The sequence below is a fragment of the Athene noctua genome, chromosome 16 (genome assembly GCF_965140245.1).
Source record: "Athene noctua chromosome 16, bAthNoc1.hap1.1, whole genome shotgun sequence".
NCBI classification, from domain to species: Eukaryota; Metazoa; Chordata; class Aves; order Strigiformes; family Strigidae; genus Athene; species Athene noctua.
Window position 1 is genome coordinate 1,432,065 of NC_134052.1, and position 18,088 is coordinate 1,450,152.

General features: G+C 48.0%; 2 protein-coding genes across 5 annotated transcripts in view; one reads left to right on the top strand and one right to left on the bottom strand.

Moving 5' to 3' along the window:
• The window catches only part of CEP250 (centrosomal protein 250), a 33,638-nt gene extending 19,157 nt beyond the window's left edge, over window positions 1-14,481 (bottom strand). For 2 of the 4 annotated variants that reach the window (XM_074920001.1, XM_074920000.1), the window contains exons 1-15: window positions 14,393-14,481; window positions 12,551-12,607; window positions 11,776-11,858; window positions 11,067-11,232; window positions 10,291-10,397; window positions 9,021-9,248; window positions 8,354-8,450; window positions 7,817-7,915; window positions 6,667-6,828; window positions 6,184-6,362; window positions 5,554-5,736; window positions 4,593-4,737; window positions 4,162-4,308; window positions 3,756-3,986; window positions 1,380-1,573 (exon numbers count right to left, since the gene is read on the bottom strand). In XM_074920001.1, coding sequence (XP_074776102.1) covers window positions 1,380-1,573; window positions 3,756-3,986; window positions 4,162-4,308; window positions 4,593-4,737; window positions 5,554-5,736; window positions 6,184-6,362; window positions 6,667-6,828; window positions 7,817-7,915; window positions 8,354-8,450; window positions 9,021-9,248; window positions 10,291-10,397; window positions 11,067-11,232; window positions 11,776-11,858; window positions 12,551-12,607; window positions 14,393-14,404 — 2,090 coding nt within the window. In that variant the 5' untranslated portion in view covers window positions 14,405-14,481. Of the gene's footprint in view, window positions 1-1,379; window positions 1,574-3,755; window positions 3,987-4,161; window positions 4,309-4,592; window positions 4,738-5,553; window positions 5,737-6,183; window positions 6,363-6,666; window positions 6,829-7,816; window positions 7,916-8,353; window positions 8,451-9,020; window positions 9,249-10,290; window positions 10,398-11,066; window positions 11,233-11,775; window positions 11,859-12,538; window positions 12,608-13,682; window positions 13,800-14,392 lie in introns of those variants that run through there. The other 2 variants (XM_074919999.1, XM_074920002.1) reach the window with 2 other exon arrangements.
• Window positions 14,482-15,391: 910 nt separating this feature from the next.
• On the top strand, window positions 15,392-17,476 carry LOC141967147 (uncharacterized). Its single transcript, XM_074920595.1, has one exon. The coding sequence runs from the start codon at window positions 15,392-15,394 to the stop codon at window positions 17,474-17,476; it is 2,085 nt and encodes a 694-aa protein (XP_074776696.1).
• Window positions 17,477-18,088: the final 612 nt, after the last annotated feature.

Here is an 18,088-nt window from a genome sequence, read left to right on the forward strand (position 1 = left end):
CTTGGATGGACAATGGAGGATGTATCTTCAAGAAGGAGAACCAGCACATATTTCTGATTATGCCAATCTCTGGCAGTCCAAAGTAAATATGCTCCATTTTAGGATGAATATAAGTCAGTCTCTAAAACAGAACAGAAAAGATAAGAGTCCAAAACTGTGACAACAACAGGCTCTTGAGAACCTATCTGGTAAGGATAGTTGCTGAATTTTTATCTATTTTCAAAGGTTTTTCATAACTAATTAATATATTTTTTAAAAAAATAATGTATCCCTTAAAAAAATTTTTTTAAAAAAGGAGCAGAACATTTAATAGTTTAGTAACAGCCCAATAATTGACCAAACATTGGATCAAATTGATCAATTTGAAATTTTTCAAATTTTTTCAAATTGATCAATTGACCAATCCACACAGCTGGATCAAATAAGAGAAGCTGGAGCTCAGAAGAAGCAGCAGCTCTCAAGAAACACACAGAGTCAAAACGGGTGTTTATCAAAAATCCTAATGACATACTCTGGAGTAATAAAGTGTAAAAGTCAAGAAACATGAGAAGCAATGTCTAAACCATCATTTGTACAGCTCTGCAAGTTCAGGAGTCTTCTGAAAAAACACCTACAAGGAGTACAAACAACTCCTCTTTTTTTTTTTTTTCTGAAAAGCAGAACTTGTCACATACGATCTTAGAAAGGCAGAAGGACAGAATCTTGTTCCTTCCCTGTGTAACTTCTCCAAGACATCTGTCTCTAACAGCATGTGGTAAGGAGTACAGGACACAGACATCAGTGATGAGCAAGAATCCTCAAAGACGTGAGGATTCAAAACAGGTTTCCCAGCTGCTGATATAACCAGCTGTGGGTTCTGCACCAAGACAAGAGTGAGCTTCCAACCAGAATACCCTCAAGATTTGCAGCATGAGCCTCTGGCTTCACCCTAGATGGCAGTGTCCTACTCACAACGTCTGTATGCAATAGCCATCGATAGTCAACTACTTGATAAGGAAGGATCTATGTTCAAATGCATAGAACAAGACACCAAAACCAGAGAGAAACTTCAGTTTCAGTAAACATCTGCAGGGTTTAACACATACTCAATTCAGAGCCAAGCTGGCTTGCTTTGGACTTCACACAGGAATGTGCAAGGGGGCATGAACATGAGCCCAAGGCCCAGGAGATGTTTGCTAGTTTTAGTTCTCAGGAAAACAACATTAAAATCATAGTATACTCTTTTTCATTTTGCTCAAGATTCTTTCATTCTCTGCCCAGGGAAGGTGAAAACATTTGAAAAGCACACAGGATGCAATAAATCCTTGTGTACTGATTGCCACCTTTATAATTATAGACATGATATAATGTCCTGCCTAGGGTTTCCCCCCTGCCTTTACCTGGCCTCTGCCAGCTGCTCTGAAAGGCCTTGTCTGTCCCGCTGCATGGCCTCCAGTCGCACCTCTAGGGCAGCCTTCTCATGCACCAGGAACTCCTTCTCTTTGGACACCGTGGCCAGTGCATGCCCCTGGCGAGAGGACTCGTGGCGCAGCTGCTCCAGACCGCTGTGAGCTGACTCTTGCTGGCGGCAAACCTGAAAGCAGGACAAAAGACAGTTAGAGCCCTTTCTCTGGAGTTCTGTGCAGAGCCAGCCAGTGCCACTTCTGCATCAGCTGTAGGAGAAAGAGCTCCTGTACTGCGGGCTGAAAGTTTAAGAGCATGTGCTCTATACCATGCTAATACCCTGGGCTGCCAAAAGGCACTGGGACCGTTAACTTGAAAGCGATGAGTAAGGTCACACTGGGCTGCCTGGGACCACACAGCTCCTTCACAACAAACATAAACACACCAGACTACGTGTTTTCATGCAAAAATATGGAATCTTCCAGAGCTGCCACCCTGCAAACTAAAATTCTATCAGAATCTATCCCAGTGCTGGAAATTTTCAGAAAAGTTTGAGCAAAAGCAGTTTTGCTCACTGAAGAAAGTGAAAATACACATAGTTTCTCCTTCTGGAAAAATAAGAAAAAGATCAAAGTGCATTGGATGCAATGAGGTGATGCTGGGCAGGGAAACAGCCCTTGGAGTGATTTATGAAAGTCTGGCTGATGTGACCAAAGAGATGGTAGACTCTATTTGTACAGTAGTTTGTCAACAACACTCTTTGCTTGTTTTACAAAAGAAGTTGTCTAATACACCTTGCTGGTATTCAACTCGAGATTAACCACGATTCTTCAGCTTTTTTCTTCAATATAACACCTCTGCTGGGTATTTGCCAAACATACCATGGACTCCAAAACTGACTACCTAACAGACAACAGACCATCAGAAACAAACAATTCTCTCAGTTATCCCACAATATCCAAGATTGTACATTATGAAACTGACATTCAAATGATGACAAACTCCCTGGTATCTCTCAGTGACATGATTCTCTCCAGCTCTTTTTCCAGGCTATCAAAATCAATTAGTCCAGAGTGAAGAGTCTTGTGTGATCACCTATTTCTCATCTTCCTCAAAGCCTAAAGAGGCTCTAACAGCTCACAGAATCATAGAGCCATTTAGGTTGGAAAAGACCTCTAAGATCATCAAGTCCAACTGTTAACCCAACACTGCCAAGCCCACCACTAAGCCATATCCCTAAGCACCATATCTACATGGCTTTTAAATATCTCCAGGGATGGTGACTCAAACACTTCCCTAGGCAGCCTGTTCCAAGGCTTGACAACCCTTTCCATCAAGAAATTTTTCCTAATAGCCAATCTAAATGTCCCTTGGTGCAACCTGAGGCCTTTCCCTCTCATCCTGTCACTTGTTACTTCGGAAAAGAGACCGACACCCACCTTGCTACAACCTCTCAGGTAGTTGTAGAGGGCCATGAGGTCTCCCCTCAGCCTCCTCTTCTTCAGACTAAACCCCTCCAGTTCCCTCAGCCACTCCTCATCAGACCTGTGCTCCAGACCCTGCCCCAGCTCTGTTGCCCTTCTCTGGACACGATCCAGCATCTCAATGTATTTCCTGTAGTAAGGGGCCGAAAACTGAACACAGTAATTGACGTGCAGCCTCACCAGGGACAATCACTTCCCTGTCCCTGCTGGCCACACTAGTTCTGACACAAGCCAGGATGCCACTGGACTTCTGGGCCACCTGGGCACACCGCTGGATCATCAGCCAGCTGCTGACCAGCATCCCCAGGTCCTTTTCCCCCAGGCAAATTTCCAGCCACAAAGTTGCATGTATGCCTTAAAATACAATTTCAACAATTTCAAGATCTCGTTCCCGTTCTCAGCAGTACAAGACAGCAGACACTGACTTGCAGCTTTGTCCCGCTCTCTAGACTCGAACAAATGGAGGTTTGAAAGTTGCAGACTTCACAACAAAAAGCATAAACAGAAACACGCAACCCCAGGTTTTTTGACTCAGAAAAAGGGTGAAGAGCTACACGGTTTGCTTCTTTTGCCACATGGGAGAGTAGCAGCCTCACTCAGATTCATGGGCAAGACAAATCATCTCTCTGCAGCTTATCAAAAGCCAAAAGAGAGGCCACCACAGACAGGTGGATTGAAGTCATCTGTAGAAGCAGAGGACAACGGAGAGCATTGCAGAACAGCTCTGCCAGCCATCAACACATTTCCAAAAGGCAGTAAAGAAAGCTTCTGACCTCCAGCACTACCAGGTCTCTCCTTGACAAAACCACCACAGAACCCAACAGACAGAGCTTCACTGAGCCCAGCAGCCAAAAGCCCACCCGGAAAGCACCAGGTTTTTGGTCTCACCTGACTGAGCTGCTCTTGGGTTTCTGCCTTCTCCTCTGCCAGCATCCTCAGCTCTACCTGCAGCCCCTCCCGTTGCTCCTCCACTTTCTTCAGCAGCTGCTCCAGGTGGGCTTTCTCTGCACTGAGCTCTTCATTCGTTCTTTCACACGAGTTCAGCTTCTCCTGGTCAGAGATCTTTGCTCTCTCCAGCTCCTCCACTCTACCTGACAGAACTTCATTCTCTTGCTCCAGCTACAGTCACAGAAGCACAAAGAAAATACAGTAAGATTTACCATGTAGAAGGTTTGGCTTTGTCAGAAAAAGGAACATTTCCATATTCAGGCAGTCATACGTCTGAAGGCAAGAAGTCTGAGAAGAAGCAGCAGCTGCAGACCAACACTTGGTGAGATCTTTTGCAACTGCTCACCTGCAACACAAGTTTGTTCAGTTGCACTTTATCCAGTGCAAGAGCTTCATTGATACTGCTCATCTTCGCTGCTGCAATGTGTAGATCAGCTACTTCAGCACTCAGCTTATTCTGAGCCCCTCTCAACTCTGCTACTGACTGCTCTGCCTGAAGAGACAAAAGAACAACATGAAAGCAAAGACAAGAAAATCCCTGACTTGAAGCAGTGACTCCAGATCCCCTTTGGTGCCTCTGACACACCTCCTGTCCAGTGCTCCTAATAAGCACATGGGGACTAACTACACCAAGGAGCCTGTGTGGTCTGATCACTATATTCCAAGGAGGAGAACAACACTGTCACTGTCTTCTACTGACAGAAACGCCACCTGTGCTGGTCTTGCTATCACAATTCCCTCTCCCAGGAGTGCTGCCTAGGAATAAGGTGACCATACCTTCTCCAGGGCCATGGAAAGCTCATGTTTCTCTTGCTTCAGCAGATCTCTCCGAAGGTGTGATTCCTCCAGTGTCTCTCTTGCAACTACCAGCTCACTTTGTAATGAAGAATGTTTTTCTTCGAGTGCAGCTAAGTCCTTCAGCCTATGAGAAGGGGAAAGACAAACAAGTTTTTACATTAAAAACATTTTCATTTCCAAAACCAAGATTACATACTATTTCCAAGATATGGCAGTTTGAATGATTTGCAACAGCTTTCTACTTACACCTAAAGAATAATGTAATTTCCTGACTAGCGCTGCATCAGTCTTTGTCATTGACCCAGGTGAAACATTCGTCATTGAGAAAGTAAAATAAGCTTCCAGACATCACAGGTTTCCAAAAAGTTCAGGTCCTCTCAACAGTCCAGATTAACATTCTCTCAATTATTCTTGCTTACGGCAACAAAATGATGAAAGAGCCCACAATCTGTTTGGGGAGATCTGTATGAATTTCCAATGACAGGATGATTCAGGCTGGCAGGGACCCCAGGAGGCCTCTAGCCCAATCTTCAGCTCAAAGCACCTGGGCTCAGCTATGGGATCAGTCTGGGTTGCTCAAGGCTCGACCCACCTGGGCCTTCCAAATTCCCAGGGATGCAATCTGCACAACCTTTCTGAGCAAGATTGCCTTCATGGTTCCATTTTTTGTTCTCCTTAAAGCCAGCCTGAACCTCCTTCTTTCACCTTAGGCCTGTCATCGGGTCTACTCTGGTCAGCTTTGGAATGATTCTTTTCAAGAGCCATAAAGAAAGTACAAGGAGGCACCTCTGCTGTGCGTCAGCAGGGAGCCAGATCTGCCCACGTGCTCCCTTCACCAGTCTGTGCTACACATGCTGAGCAGACAAAATCCATTCTTTGAGGGGGGCCTCCCACCGTCCGGCAGCGCCCACCCCTGCCCAGAGGAAGCTTTAATGCTCACAGGAGCTCCTGGTCACGATGCGCTCTCTCCATCCTCTGCTGCTGCTCCACCCTCTCCCCCTGGGCTGCATCTTCCCTCAGCTGCAGTTCAGTGTTACTCTGACGCAGACGCGAGGCTTCTTGCTCCGTCTCTTCAAGCTGTTGCTGTAGCTCTGCCCTGGTTTTCTCAACGTTTGCACAGTCACTGCAGAGACAAGGCTCAGTCAGAAGGACGAACGGGCCTGAAGCGTCACGGATCCCATTTCAGTCACTCCAGGCTGACGCTGTGGGCAGCACGCTAAGGAAGAACTTGCCCTTCCCCTCACAAGGCCACTGGAGAGGGACACAGGAAGGCAGGCAGGCTTTTGCCCTCATTCACTGGGAAGCTGTGGCTAGGAAAGAGCCCCCAAAGAACAGAATTCAGAGAACCAGCATGTCTAGAGGGAAGCGTCTTGTTTCAGCTTCGCTCCGAGTCTCCAAGACAGCCTTCGGATTCACAGGAGAGCAGGAAAAGCAGTGACAGGAGGATGCTGAAGGGCCAAACGGGGGCATACACGGGGAGGGCAGGCGAGTTCTTTGCCCATAACACTCTGAACTCCCAGGACTGGAAGCAGGTTGCCTCCAGAACGCAGGAGGAGGAGGGGACACTCACCTTCTGAGTGCTTCTACCAGCGACTGCAGGTGCTGCTGGTGGCTGCTGGCCATCTGGCATTCCTGCTCCAGTTGCTCAAGGCTTTGCTGCAGCTTCCTGCACTTCTCTTCCTGCTGCCTGTGCTGGTGCAGCAGGACAGTGATGGAGTCCTGCCTGGCAGAGAGCTCTTCTTTTAGCGCCTGCAAGGAATAGGCGGGGAAAAGCACAAACAAGCAATAAGGAGCAGGGAAGATGGCTCCTGATAGCCGTTAGAGAAGCAAGCAGCAAGACAGCTCACCTGAAGGTAAAAGATGTGATGAGGGGGTGCATATCAAAGAGAGAAAAGCAGCAGAACACAGAGCTGGTGAGACTGGTGAGGTGATATAGTACCAGGAGTGGGATGGCTAGAAAGAAACTGGCTAAGTAAATGGAAAGGTTTCAAGATAAGCAAGGCATCAGCAGCTGAGCCTGTGGCCAGTGGTGAAGGCAAGGAAAAATTCTCACCTGTGCTGCTCCTCTCCTCCTTGCCAGTGCTTCCTGAACCAAAACAAAGGCATGCTCTGCATCAACGGAGCTCAGACAGGAGAGGATGTTGCTAGACTCTACCTGCTGGGAGCTGTCAGTGCAGATAATGCTGACCATGCTGTCACATTCATCTAACACCACCTGAAAGCCCACATCAAGCTGTTACTCTCTGCTCATTCTACTTGATTTTGTTTATTTCTCCATTTTCCCCCGCTTCAACCTAGTGTAATTAAAAACTGAATTCTCTCATTTCTTCAGACAACAACAGTTTTGTCCCTGTGGTCATAAGCACTCCAGGGGTTTCTGAATACAGCTACTACAAACAAGAAAAAACAATTGTGAAGTGGATGGAGACAGCCTGAACACTCAGTTTCTTGAATGATTTGAGTCTCCTTCAGCTTCTTAGAGACACAGACATGAGGAACACCAGATCAACACTGGAAATAGCAATGAAAGGAAATATTAATGCTACCCAGGGAAGAAGGAAGCTGATGAATACTGGAAAACAGCATTGAAAAAACTAATGTCTGTAATTATTCTGAGCAGTAGCACAAGAAGATAAAAATGACTACCTAAAGGGAAAGAACTGACTTTGTGAGAAGCTGTGTAAAAGATCTAATGATTAAATCTCCCTCCCTAGAGTGAGGTTTAGGACTAAGCTAAAGTTAGCCCTAAACAGTTAGATCAGTTGCAATTCTGGGAAGATAATAATGGTCAGTAAATGCAGAGTGAAGGAACAGAGTTGGCAAGTATATTGATTCAGTCAGTGACCTTTTATAAAAACCTAAATAACAGAGTCATTGCCCAAGGAGGGTGGGAGAAGCCTCCAGGCAACACTAGAATACAAATGTCAAGTAGCCAACTCAGAAAGCACAGTCAAACAGAGGCCTTAGGGCAAAGGCAAAGGTACTGAAACTTCTAGTGACTTAGCTCAAGTGTCACAAGACAGCCAACTCAGAAGTTATAACAACAAGCTTTATGCCAGAAAAGTGGTATAATAATTAAACAGCCAGTAGCAGTTAACACAGACAGTATAAAACATAGATATCTATTCCCTGGGCTAGTGGTTTGCCTTTCTCAAGTACTTTTAAATCAAATTACAGGGATGTGGTCCCAACTCTGTACTCACCTGTGTTATATCTTTTATCAGCTTTTGGAGGGAAAGATTCTCTTCTTTGACACTTGTAGTCAATGAAGCTTCATATTCTTTCTCTAACCAACTTGCTTCCTGAGAATAGAATAAGCAAAGGGTGGGTGGAGAAGAGCTGCTCCCTTCTGCAGCATTCCCAGTCTCAGCAGCACCATTGTGCTGATAAGCCTCAGCCCTACTGATTCCAGTATATTCCTTCCCATATCTATTGAATTCCTTCTTTACTAAAACTAAGAAGAGAAAGACCAACAGCTAGTTTTCACAGGCTGCTATGAAGCTGTCAGTTTCAAGGAACTTTGATCCCTGGAGATCTAGTCACAGGCAGAATAGCACTGGTGCAACCCCGGGAACCGTCTGCAGCTCCCCTGCCACTGCCTGCACCTGGGCTGACTCACATGTGCCTGATGCTCCCACACCATCGTCCTCACCGCTCTTTCTCTTGAGGAAACCACACCCCTCTGTGCTAAAGCTGGAGAACAAACATTGGGCCATCTCCCAAATAAAGGTAAAACATACTAGAATCTCCACAGTGTCGTTGAGCGTTTTCACGGTCTTCTCCTTCTCCTCGTTCTGCTTCTGAGACTGTACAAGCAAGGCTGAGAGCTCCGTCACCCTGAGAAGAGAAGGTCCACGGGCCATTCCAAAAGCATCACACACCAGTACCCGCTAAAGAGCTAAGCAGCTCCCAGCAGCACAGCAGAGACAGTTCAGCCCAGAAAATACAGCAAAGGCAGCGTTCATCTCTACATGTTAATATGCCTAAAGTTGCAAAATGGCACTTCTTGCCCCAAAAGACTTCTGCACTCAGTCTTGCAAGGAATTGTCAGTAGAGAGGTACAGATGGCCCTGGGCAAATTCCTCGCAACTCCTTTGCACAGCCCTGGGTAGCAAAAGGGCTGTACAAGAGGCACAGCTCTCTTTATGCTGGCCTCAACTTCTTACCAAGAACCAGGTAACAGCAAAAAAATTGTAATTCACAATCTCTTTTCCAGTCTTGTCTTACAAAAGCTTCTGTCAGTCAGGCGTGTTTTTCTATCCATTCTGCTGAAGGCCATAGCTTGACTAGGGACAGAAACAAGTCTGTGCAGAGCAGGTGTGTTTTAAACGTGAACACAGCCCGTCTATGAATCCAAAAAACAACCACAAGGTAGCGTTGGTAACAGCAAAGTTAAAACATATTTACCTGTCCTGAAGCTCCTTTTTCTCCAGGTCCCCCTTGACTTGTAAGTGCATCACTTCCCAAGTCTTCTGGCCTGTTTCCTGTTCTGCCTGCTGCTGTGCCTGGTCCTCTAGGACACGTCTACTCAGACTGATGGTCTCCCAGAGCTGCACGCCAGAGTTCAGGCGGGAGCAGTTTACAAGTATAGATCCAGAAAGCCTCAATTGCTCTGCCTTCAGCTCGGACAAATCTCTGCAGAAGGATCAAGAAAGAGATCATATTCACACCACCATCTTTATCAGCTGACTCACTTTTGAAGCATGTTAATGGTGCAGCAGTAAAAGCTGGCAGGAAAGATGACATCTTTGCTGGGGACAAAACATTCATCTGACACTCTGAGATCAGGACACATCTGGATAGTGGAGCAATGGGTCTATTTGATGGTTTGAGGAGTGAGGCTGTTTTCCCCTCAGAGATAAGAAGAAATGTATGGAACAGCCAAAAAAGGCTTCAAGAATTAACTAGTAGGTCAGGGCATACCCGGCACATTAAGGAAAGCTTACAGTCAAGTAAGGTAAATGGCTGACAGTAACCCAGAGTTTGAAATTGTATGCTGACAACAGAAGAATGTACTATTATGGCTACACTGCTTTTGTTTGCATAGAAGGCAACTGTGAGAAGGGAACCTCAGAGAGACCAAGAACAAAAAAACAATCATAAAAAGAAGGTATCAAACTAAGCAAAATACATTGGATAAACGCAATAACAGGGCCAAGAAGCTATTCTTTCTCTCAACAATGTTAGTACAGGAATAAACAGATGTAAACTGACCAGAATAAATGTAAGCGGGAAACGAGAAGGAAAAAAAAATATTCATGAATGATCTTTCCATCAGGAGCAGTGGGAAAAGAAAGCCAGTGAGATTTAAGGCAGATTTTAATCCCTCTGTGAAAGGGATCACTCTACGTGCTGCACACACAGCTTTGGTGAGTCTCTTCCAAGGTGTCCGCATGTGCCCCTGTCTCTGTTAATACGCCCAAACATCAACAGAGTCAGTTCATCTGATCAGGGCCTCTGCACTACTTACAGCCTGAGCCCCGCAGTGTGCTCTGAAAACCAGCATCAAAAATTATTCTGAAAAGACCCAAAAGCATGGTTAATGGCATTGCTCCAGCCTACCAAAAGAGAAATCTTATCTTTAGCTGCAACTAAAGTAACATCAAGGCTGAAAAAGCAGCTGTGAAGGGAAGCTACATTTTTTTCTGCAAGAGGTCCAGCCTGAACTTCTACTCACCGGTCAGTGGCAGTCTTCATTTCCAGGAAATGACGGCGGAAGGTTACCACCTGGCGCCACAGGCTGAGCAGACGGTTACGTTCACCCCTTAAGTAGTTATCAGAAAGCTAAACAGGCAAAGACAAGAAGAAATGCCAATTCAGCCTCAGCTGTCACTGTACGAGTCTTTCAGATATGAGAGAGTACAACCATCATCACGACTGCAGAGGAACCACAGAAGCATCCTCAGTGGACCTGCCACCTGACTTCAGAGAAAGAAACATTCACACTTCTCCTGCAGGAGTGGGTATCAGCAAAACAAACTGACCACGATTCATCATCTCTCCTCGCAGAGGTGTCGAACAATCTTGGTAGAAGAGACTAAAACAAGCCCCTCCAAGACCAGTGTCAGATTTGCTTACAGCAGGCTACTGGTAAGGGAGGCCTGTCCTGTTCTGCTGTTGGCTACTCTGAGTCTGAAAACACAAAGACCTCTCTGCTCTGCACTGCTGTAGATAGATTTAGGAACTGTTGAAACAATGACCATTCATGTGAGACTGCCCTACAGTGTCCAGCAACAGCAAGCATTTGCCTTTCAGACCGAGCAGTGTGGTCACAGCAGGGGGGTATCTCCCATGCCTACAGTCTGCTGACACTCCTCCACCTCACGCCCCTGCCTCCTGCAGTCAGCACCAACACAGCCTCGATGGAGCCACAACTTTCACAGAGCCAGAAATAAAATGCATTCTCATTCCACTCGGGCATCACATCTGACACTCCCGCAGCCTTATCCCTACCTCACGTTCACGGCGCCATTCGCTCTCCTTCAATTCCAGCTCCTCCCGGGCCCTTATCCAATCCGCTGTCAGTTTTCCAACATCTTCTTTAAGTGCTGAATTAACCTCATTTGCTTTATCGAGGTGCTCCCGCAGGAGAGTGTTCACGTCTGCCAGATGCTCACACCTTGGAAAGGGAGAAACAGCAATGAGGTCACGGAACAACTGCTGTCCACAGGCAGTACCCCCGTGACTTTCCAACTCCCTCAACGCTGGCTGTTGTCAAACTGAGAGGCAGTAAAAGTGCCTTCTAGGATTAACTAAGATCTCTCTGTGATGGCAAACTCATTTGCTTCTCCTTGCTTTGAGCCTTCAACTTTCATCTACAATTTTGGTTTCCTCTTCAACTTTGATGATGCCCACGGTCAACGTCTTGTCTCCCCTTTGTGCGGTCTGATCACTGGATGCATCACCTTTCTCTAGCATTGTCCTAAATCACTCACCTAATTTAGGCTGAAAAGGGACCTTTGGAGGTCACCCAGAACAACCCCCTGCTCAAAACAGAGCCATTCAGCATGCAAGACTATTACTGCACCACACAGACTGTGGACCTTTCTCCTTTCTAAACAACTTGCCCAACCACTTCTCTCAAGGAGACTAGGTAGCACTGACAGGTTTTCCCTCACTCCATAAGCATCCAGGATACCAAATGTAAGGTTCTTCCCTTTACCTTTGCTGCTCCTCTTCCAACTGAAGCAGTGCTTTCTCCAGGCTGTGGTCTTCTGTGGCTTCCCACCTGCCCAGAAGGGATCCCTTAAGAAGAAAGGAAATGTTTAGTCAAATTACTGTGTTCCCTTCACTACTGTCAGCAACCACCGCTTTCCCCTCTATTTCTTTGGTATCTCAGGAGCTCATGGCTTCTTCCAGGCATAACAGTGTCATGACCATGGAGGGGAAGGGTGTTACTCAGTGGGAGTGGCTCTCCTCAGTCTCCCACTCTCACAGCTAGGTATCCTTAGCTGCTGCTGCTGATGATGATGAGTGCCCACTTAGACTTGAAGCCTGGGAATACTCTCCTTTGTTTCCTAAGTTTACTTTAGCTGTCAGGCAGAAAGAAAAGCAGAGGTCAGGCTCTGTGTGTTGAATGCCACCATTCTTGCCTTCCAAAATGCTATGTTTCAGTCAACTCTTTCAGAGACAGCCATATAATGTAACAGGCAGTACAGCCCGCTCCTGAGACCTATGACAAATGTCACTCCAGCAACAAAGCACTCTTCCACAAAATTAAAATCCTTCTTCAATGGGTTTTTGGACTGGCATTTCTGGGACTACTGGCTGCTGTAAGGACGGTAACTGGACAAAACAGTGATGGGCAAATGTACAGCGCTTCTTTAAATCCCTGGGTAGAAAAATCTTGTTTTCCTCCGTCGTTGTTTTCAGGAACTTTTTGTCTGTGTTAACAAATGCTACGTGCACTATCTTTAGTTAGCAACCTCCATACTCACCCCTTCTGCTTCCAGCTGCTGCTCCAGCTCTTGACACCGAGTCCGGTACTGCAGCACCTGGGTGGATAAAGAGAACGAAGATGAGCAAATGCAGCTTGTAACAGACTCAGCTCCTCCCGCACCAGCAATTCTCTGAGTCTTCACAGCTCAAGCACAGCACATTCCCCAGTGCTCCCAATACAGCCAACAAGAAGCCATTACGATACAGGAAAGATTCACCTTTTCTATTATTAAACAACTTGAGACAGGGTTTCAGAGTCACAGAATCATCTCGGTTGGAAAAGCCCTTGAAGCTCCTCCAGTCCAACCATGAACCACACCCTGACCGTTCCTAACTCCCCCAGATCCCTCAGCGCTGGGTCAGCCCGACTCTTCAACCCCTCCAGGGATGGGGACTCCCCCCCTGCCCTGGGCAGCCCATTCCAACGCCCAACAGCCCCTTCTGCACAGAAATCCTTCCTCAGAGCCAGCCTGACCCTGCCCTGGGCAGCTTGAGGCCATTCCCTCTTGTCCTGTGACTTGTTTCTTTTACACATAGCGCTCCCTGCTCAGCTACGGCAGCGATGGCAGCAGAATGAGGAGATGAATTCAGACAGCCGTGCCCGGCCTATGGCCACTATGGACCCCAAAACAGTATTCCCAACGGGCTAGAAGGCCAGCGTGTCCTCTAAGTTGGAGAAATGAGTTTTCAAAACTGCTTTTCAATATTTAGCAGGTACAGATAGTTCCGACCCAAGCCCTGCTCGGTCACCGCAGATTCCTGTTGGGCTGCAGCAGACACGCAGGGGCAGGAGAAGCCGAATGACCTGGCAGCAGCGCCGGGCCCACCGCCGGGCCGGGCAGGGCCTGCCCCGACCCTGCGCCAGCTCGGGAGCTCGGGCACCCTCCTCCCGCCAGAGACCTCACGGGAGGCTCGGGGGGGTCCGCGGCAGGGCCCAGCACACCAGGCCGGGCCGGGCGGCTCCCGGCGCCTCCCCCAAGGCCCGGGCTCGGCGTCCTCCCGCCCGCGGCAGCGCCGGGGCCGGCCCCGCTGAGCCCCCCCCCCCAAATGGCCGCTGCCGAGGCCCCGCTCAGCGCGGCCCGGCCCCCCCGCCCCGGGCAGGGCCCCCCGGGCCGGCGGCCCCGCTCTCACCTTCGCCTGCAGCTTCCGCACCAGCCCCGCCTGCCGCTGCCGCGCCTCCTGCGAGCTCTGCAGCCGGCGCCGCAGGCAGGCCCGGCCCCGCGCCGCCTCCCCGGGCCCCGCCGCCATGGCCCCGCTCGCCGCCCGGGCCCGGCCCGCGGGGCTCCGCTGCCTGCCAGGCCCCGGGCGGGAGAGCCGGGCTGGCGCGGAGCCGCTCGGGGGCAGCGCTGCCCGGGGCGCTCCTCGCTGACGGCGCCGCGTTAAGGATCCCGGAGAGCGGCGGCGGCGAAAAGCGGCAGAGCCTGGGAGAGAGGGAGCGGGAGGAAACAGCCCCGGCCCCGGAGCGTCGCGGGGGGGCGGGGGTGGGGGGACACTGGGGCAAGAAGGGACGGGAGAAGAGATCCACGGGGAACCTGCGACTTCCCTCTCAAAGCTCAAACTTCAGTCCTTGGCTGCCGCTGGAGCAGCAGTTCCAGCCTAGCACTAAACCCCAGCCTACACAGATGGAATTGCTGAACCCTTTTCTCCCTGTTTTGCAGCAGGAACGGGGCAGACTGCAAGCAGCTAGAGAGAAACCAATATGGGAGAGAAAACTTCAAATTCGCAGGACAGTGTGAACTAAGCTGTATTTCATGAGCTCATGAAGAAATACAACAGTCCAACGTGACAAATAGGGCTCAGACTAGTCTGGGCAAAGGGGACTATTACATGAATTCACTTACCACTCCATCCATGAGGTTTCATAGCGTCCAACTGGTAACATTTAAGTTGTGCACTTATAAGCGAAAAAAGAAAAACTAGTTCCCTGGTGAGAGTGCTCATCCTTCCTGCTCTGCCATGGTGCGGTATCCCCTGATTCACACTGGGAGGCACAAAAAGCCTCAACAGTTCAGCTGCTGTTGGATCTGCTTCAAAGGCTTTTTGGGTAGGCTGATGTTTCATACCCTCCAGTTTGGAAGTCTGGTCTATCTATTTCCAAAAGTCGGCAGATTCTGACAATACTGCCAGACAAAGCTGGTGGCTGCAGGAGACAGCCAGCTGCAGGAGATGATGGCCGCTGCATCATGGTCCCTCAGCCCTCGCTGGCCACCCGTGCTGCCAGCAGGCTGCTATTGCTGCAGTCTAAGGGCTCCCAGCATATGTCAGGCCTCGGCCTGAGCTGGCTTAGCCAAAATCTGAGCGGCAGTTGAGTGAAGAGTCACCCACGCTCCACCCCTTGGCATGGTCAGACATCTTGCTTCGGCAAGTGGGGGTAGTTACTCCTCTTGCTTTGCTGGGGTGAGTACAGGGGAAGGTTTTGAACCCTTTTACTGAAGTCTGGCTTCACAGTTCATCATCAGAAAACAATTAATGGTGCATGCTTTCAACACAGTGAGATAAGCAAATAAACACGGATACACAAGAATACTAATAACAAGACTTATAACACAATGCAATATCATAAGGTGCATATGCCACTTGGAGATGGTGCATATTCCATAGCAATGTCATACTAGTGATGTCGAACAGTTTGTTTGATTTCTATTGTGATTCTACAAATGTGGCCAGCATTGTGTTCAACAGAAATAGTTTTCTCTATGTAATAGCCTTTTCATAGCTGGTAATTAAGGACTCTAGTTCTTCAATTTGAGAGTACACTGAGTCTATTAACAGGTACCTAGAGGAACCAGGAGATCAGATCCCAGCAAGAACAGCTATGGGAGCTGGAGAAGCAGCGAGAGATGCAGAGCACTGCTGTCAGCAAGATGAGCAAAGAACTGGAGGAGAAGGACCAGGAGATCAAATTCCAGGAGGGGAAAATAATGATTCTAGAACAACACGGTGCATCGCAAGTGAGAAATCTGCTTGTGGATCTGGATCATATGAAAGAAAACTTGAAGGACAAAACCAGGGAGCTTATGTCTCTGACTCAGCAGATCCAAGAACTGGAAAAGGAGAGAGAAGAAGTGAAGTCTCTGCAAACAAGCCTTGAACACCTGAGGGCAGCTCTTAAGGACAGAGAGAGTGAGTGCCATGCTCAAAGGGATCAGTTAAGACTCTTGCAGCAGTACAAGGAACAGCAAGAGGGGCACCTGCAAGAGCTTCATGGTAAAGTAGAAAAGATGACACTTTCTTTATCTCAAAAAGATCAAGAGCTTGAGTCGCAACAGAAGCAAATCCAGGAAGCTGAAGAAGTCATGGAGATGCAGTTAAGGACTGTCCGTGACCAGCTGGAGCAAGCCTTAGAGACCTTAAAAGAAAAGGACAGACTCATAGATATCCAAAAGCAACAAATACAGAACTGTGAGGAAAAAACAGAAGAACGGATGACTGCCTTACACAGAGACTTAGAATGCACTAAGGCAATAGTGAAAGAAAAGGATTTCATGGTTGAATCTCAGAAGGAACTGATCGAGACCTTGCAAAAACAAGAACGAGACTCCGAACAGCAGAAGGAAATTCTGCAACATCTTCAAGTGACACTAAAGGAACAAGAGCAAGAAATTTTATCCCTTAGAAAGCAATGTGAGGCATGCAAGGAAAAGGAGAAAAAGCACGCAGCTGAGCAAAAAAATTTTCAAGCAACAAAAGAGACGCTGAAAGAAGGAGAAAAAAAGATAGAGGCTCTGGAAGAGGCTGTCTCTAGGCTTCAACAGCAAAAGGAGGAGGCAGCGATGCAGACTAAAGCTATACTGCAAAAACTAGAACACGCTGAATCTTCTCTAGAAGCTAGAGACCAAGAGATAGAGTCTTTGCAAGAGCATGTCCAGGGCCTTCGAGAGCAGAGGGAGTTAGAAGGCAAGCAGGCCAAGAGTCTAGAGCAGGATCTAGACAGAATGAGCCAAAGAGCGAAGGAGAAGCACGTGGAGTTCCTCAGGCAGACGGAGCGAGTGAACATGTTGCAGCTTCGTGAAGAAAGCATGAAAGTAGCGCTGGCATCATGCCAGAAACAAGTGAATCTGCTTGAGGAAGTGGTGAGGAAGAGAGGTGAAGAGAATGAAACTCTTAGGCAAAAACTCCAGTGCCAAGAAGAAGAACTGAAGACCCTGCAGAATCTCCAGCTTTGGCTAACGGAGAAGAATGTGGAGGTTAGACATCCCAGAGAGCAAGAGAAGCTCCTGGAAGAAGCCTTTCCTGAGAGGGAGCGAGAGACCAAGGCTGACAGTGAGCAGAAAGAGTCAGAAGAGGAAATAAGAGCTCTTCGGGACGATCTCCAGCACGTTCAGCAGACTCTGACAAAGAAGGATGAAGAGATAAAGTGCCAGAGAGACCGAGTCAGGTATTTAGAGAAGACTCTGATGGGGAGGGAACAAGAGCTTGGGAGGCAGAGTGAACTCCTGAAACAACTAACCTCAGCTTTGCGGTGGAAAGATGAAGGGGAGAGCCTAAAGAAACAGATCCAGAAACTCCAGAAATGGGAGGAAGAGGAAGCAGAGAAGAGGAAGATTCTCCAGGAGAGAGACCACCTCTTGCAAAGGCAGAAGGAGCTAACCCAGCAACTGAAGGATAAGTCTAAAGCAAAGGGGGAAGAACTGGAGCGTGTGATGTCTCTTTTGAAGCAGAGCAAAAGCAGAGAAGTAGAATGGAAAGAGAAGGCACAAGCACTGACTCTTGCCCTTACCAAGAGTGAAACGGCCAGTGGGACTCTGAGGGAGGAAATAGCCATCCTGCAGAGTATGGTTTCAGAGAGGGACACAGACCGGTTTCATCATCAGGTAGGCAGTGGGATTGGTCATCCCTCAACTAAAGTGTCTATGAGGGATTCTAAAGATGTTTCCCATAAAGATATGGGAATCTCTGTTCCCACAAATACAGGACCTGCTTAGCCAGAGAAACCATGACTGCAGCCAGCAGGTTTGCCAGTCTGTATAGCTCCAGCCGGAGACCCTTCACCTGCTAGAATGTTTTCTGTCAAGCCCAGAGCTACTGAAGGGACTATGGAGCTTGCTGTTAAAATTACCTCAGGTGCAAAAGCTGGGGACGGGTAACGGGTTCTCTCCTATCTGGGCAAGTGCTGCCAACATGTTGTGGTTAGGATTTGGCATGGAAAAGAAGGGGCACCAGTGACCAGAGTGATGTACTAAACGCAGTAGAATTGTATCACGATGGCTGAACAGCAGCTGCACTGGTGGTGCTTAGAGGCTGCTTTCAGAGATGTGGTTTTCTGAGGTAGAGCTTTTCCAGTGTATTGAAAAGAATGGAATTTGTCCCATTGCCTGATCTGGTTAAAGGCTTCATTTTGCATTCAGGATGTACCTGTGCCACATTCCAAAAAGCACGAAGGCAGATGGTGTTCCAACTCGGGTACAGCTAGTGGAGCAGGTGCAAACTGCCTGGGATTCTGCCAAAACTTTTAGCATTACTTTTGTATAGAGGCACATAAAAAGGCTACAATAAAATACTGTATTTATGCATTATACATTTATATATTACTTGAG

Excerpts from the sequence above, each read along its gene's own strand:
- LOC141967147 (XM_074920595.1), top strand. The coding sequence starts at position 15,392 with ATGCAGAGCACTGCTGTCAGCAAGATGAGCAAAGAACTGGAGGAGAAG.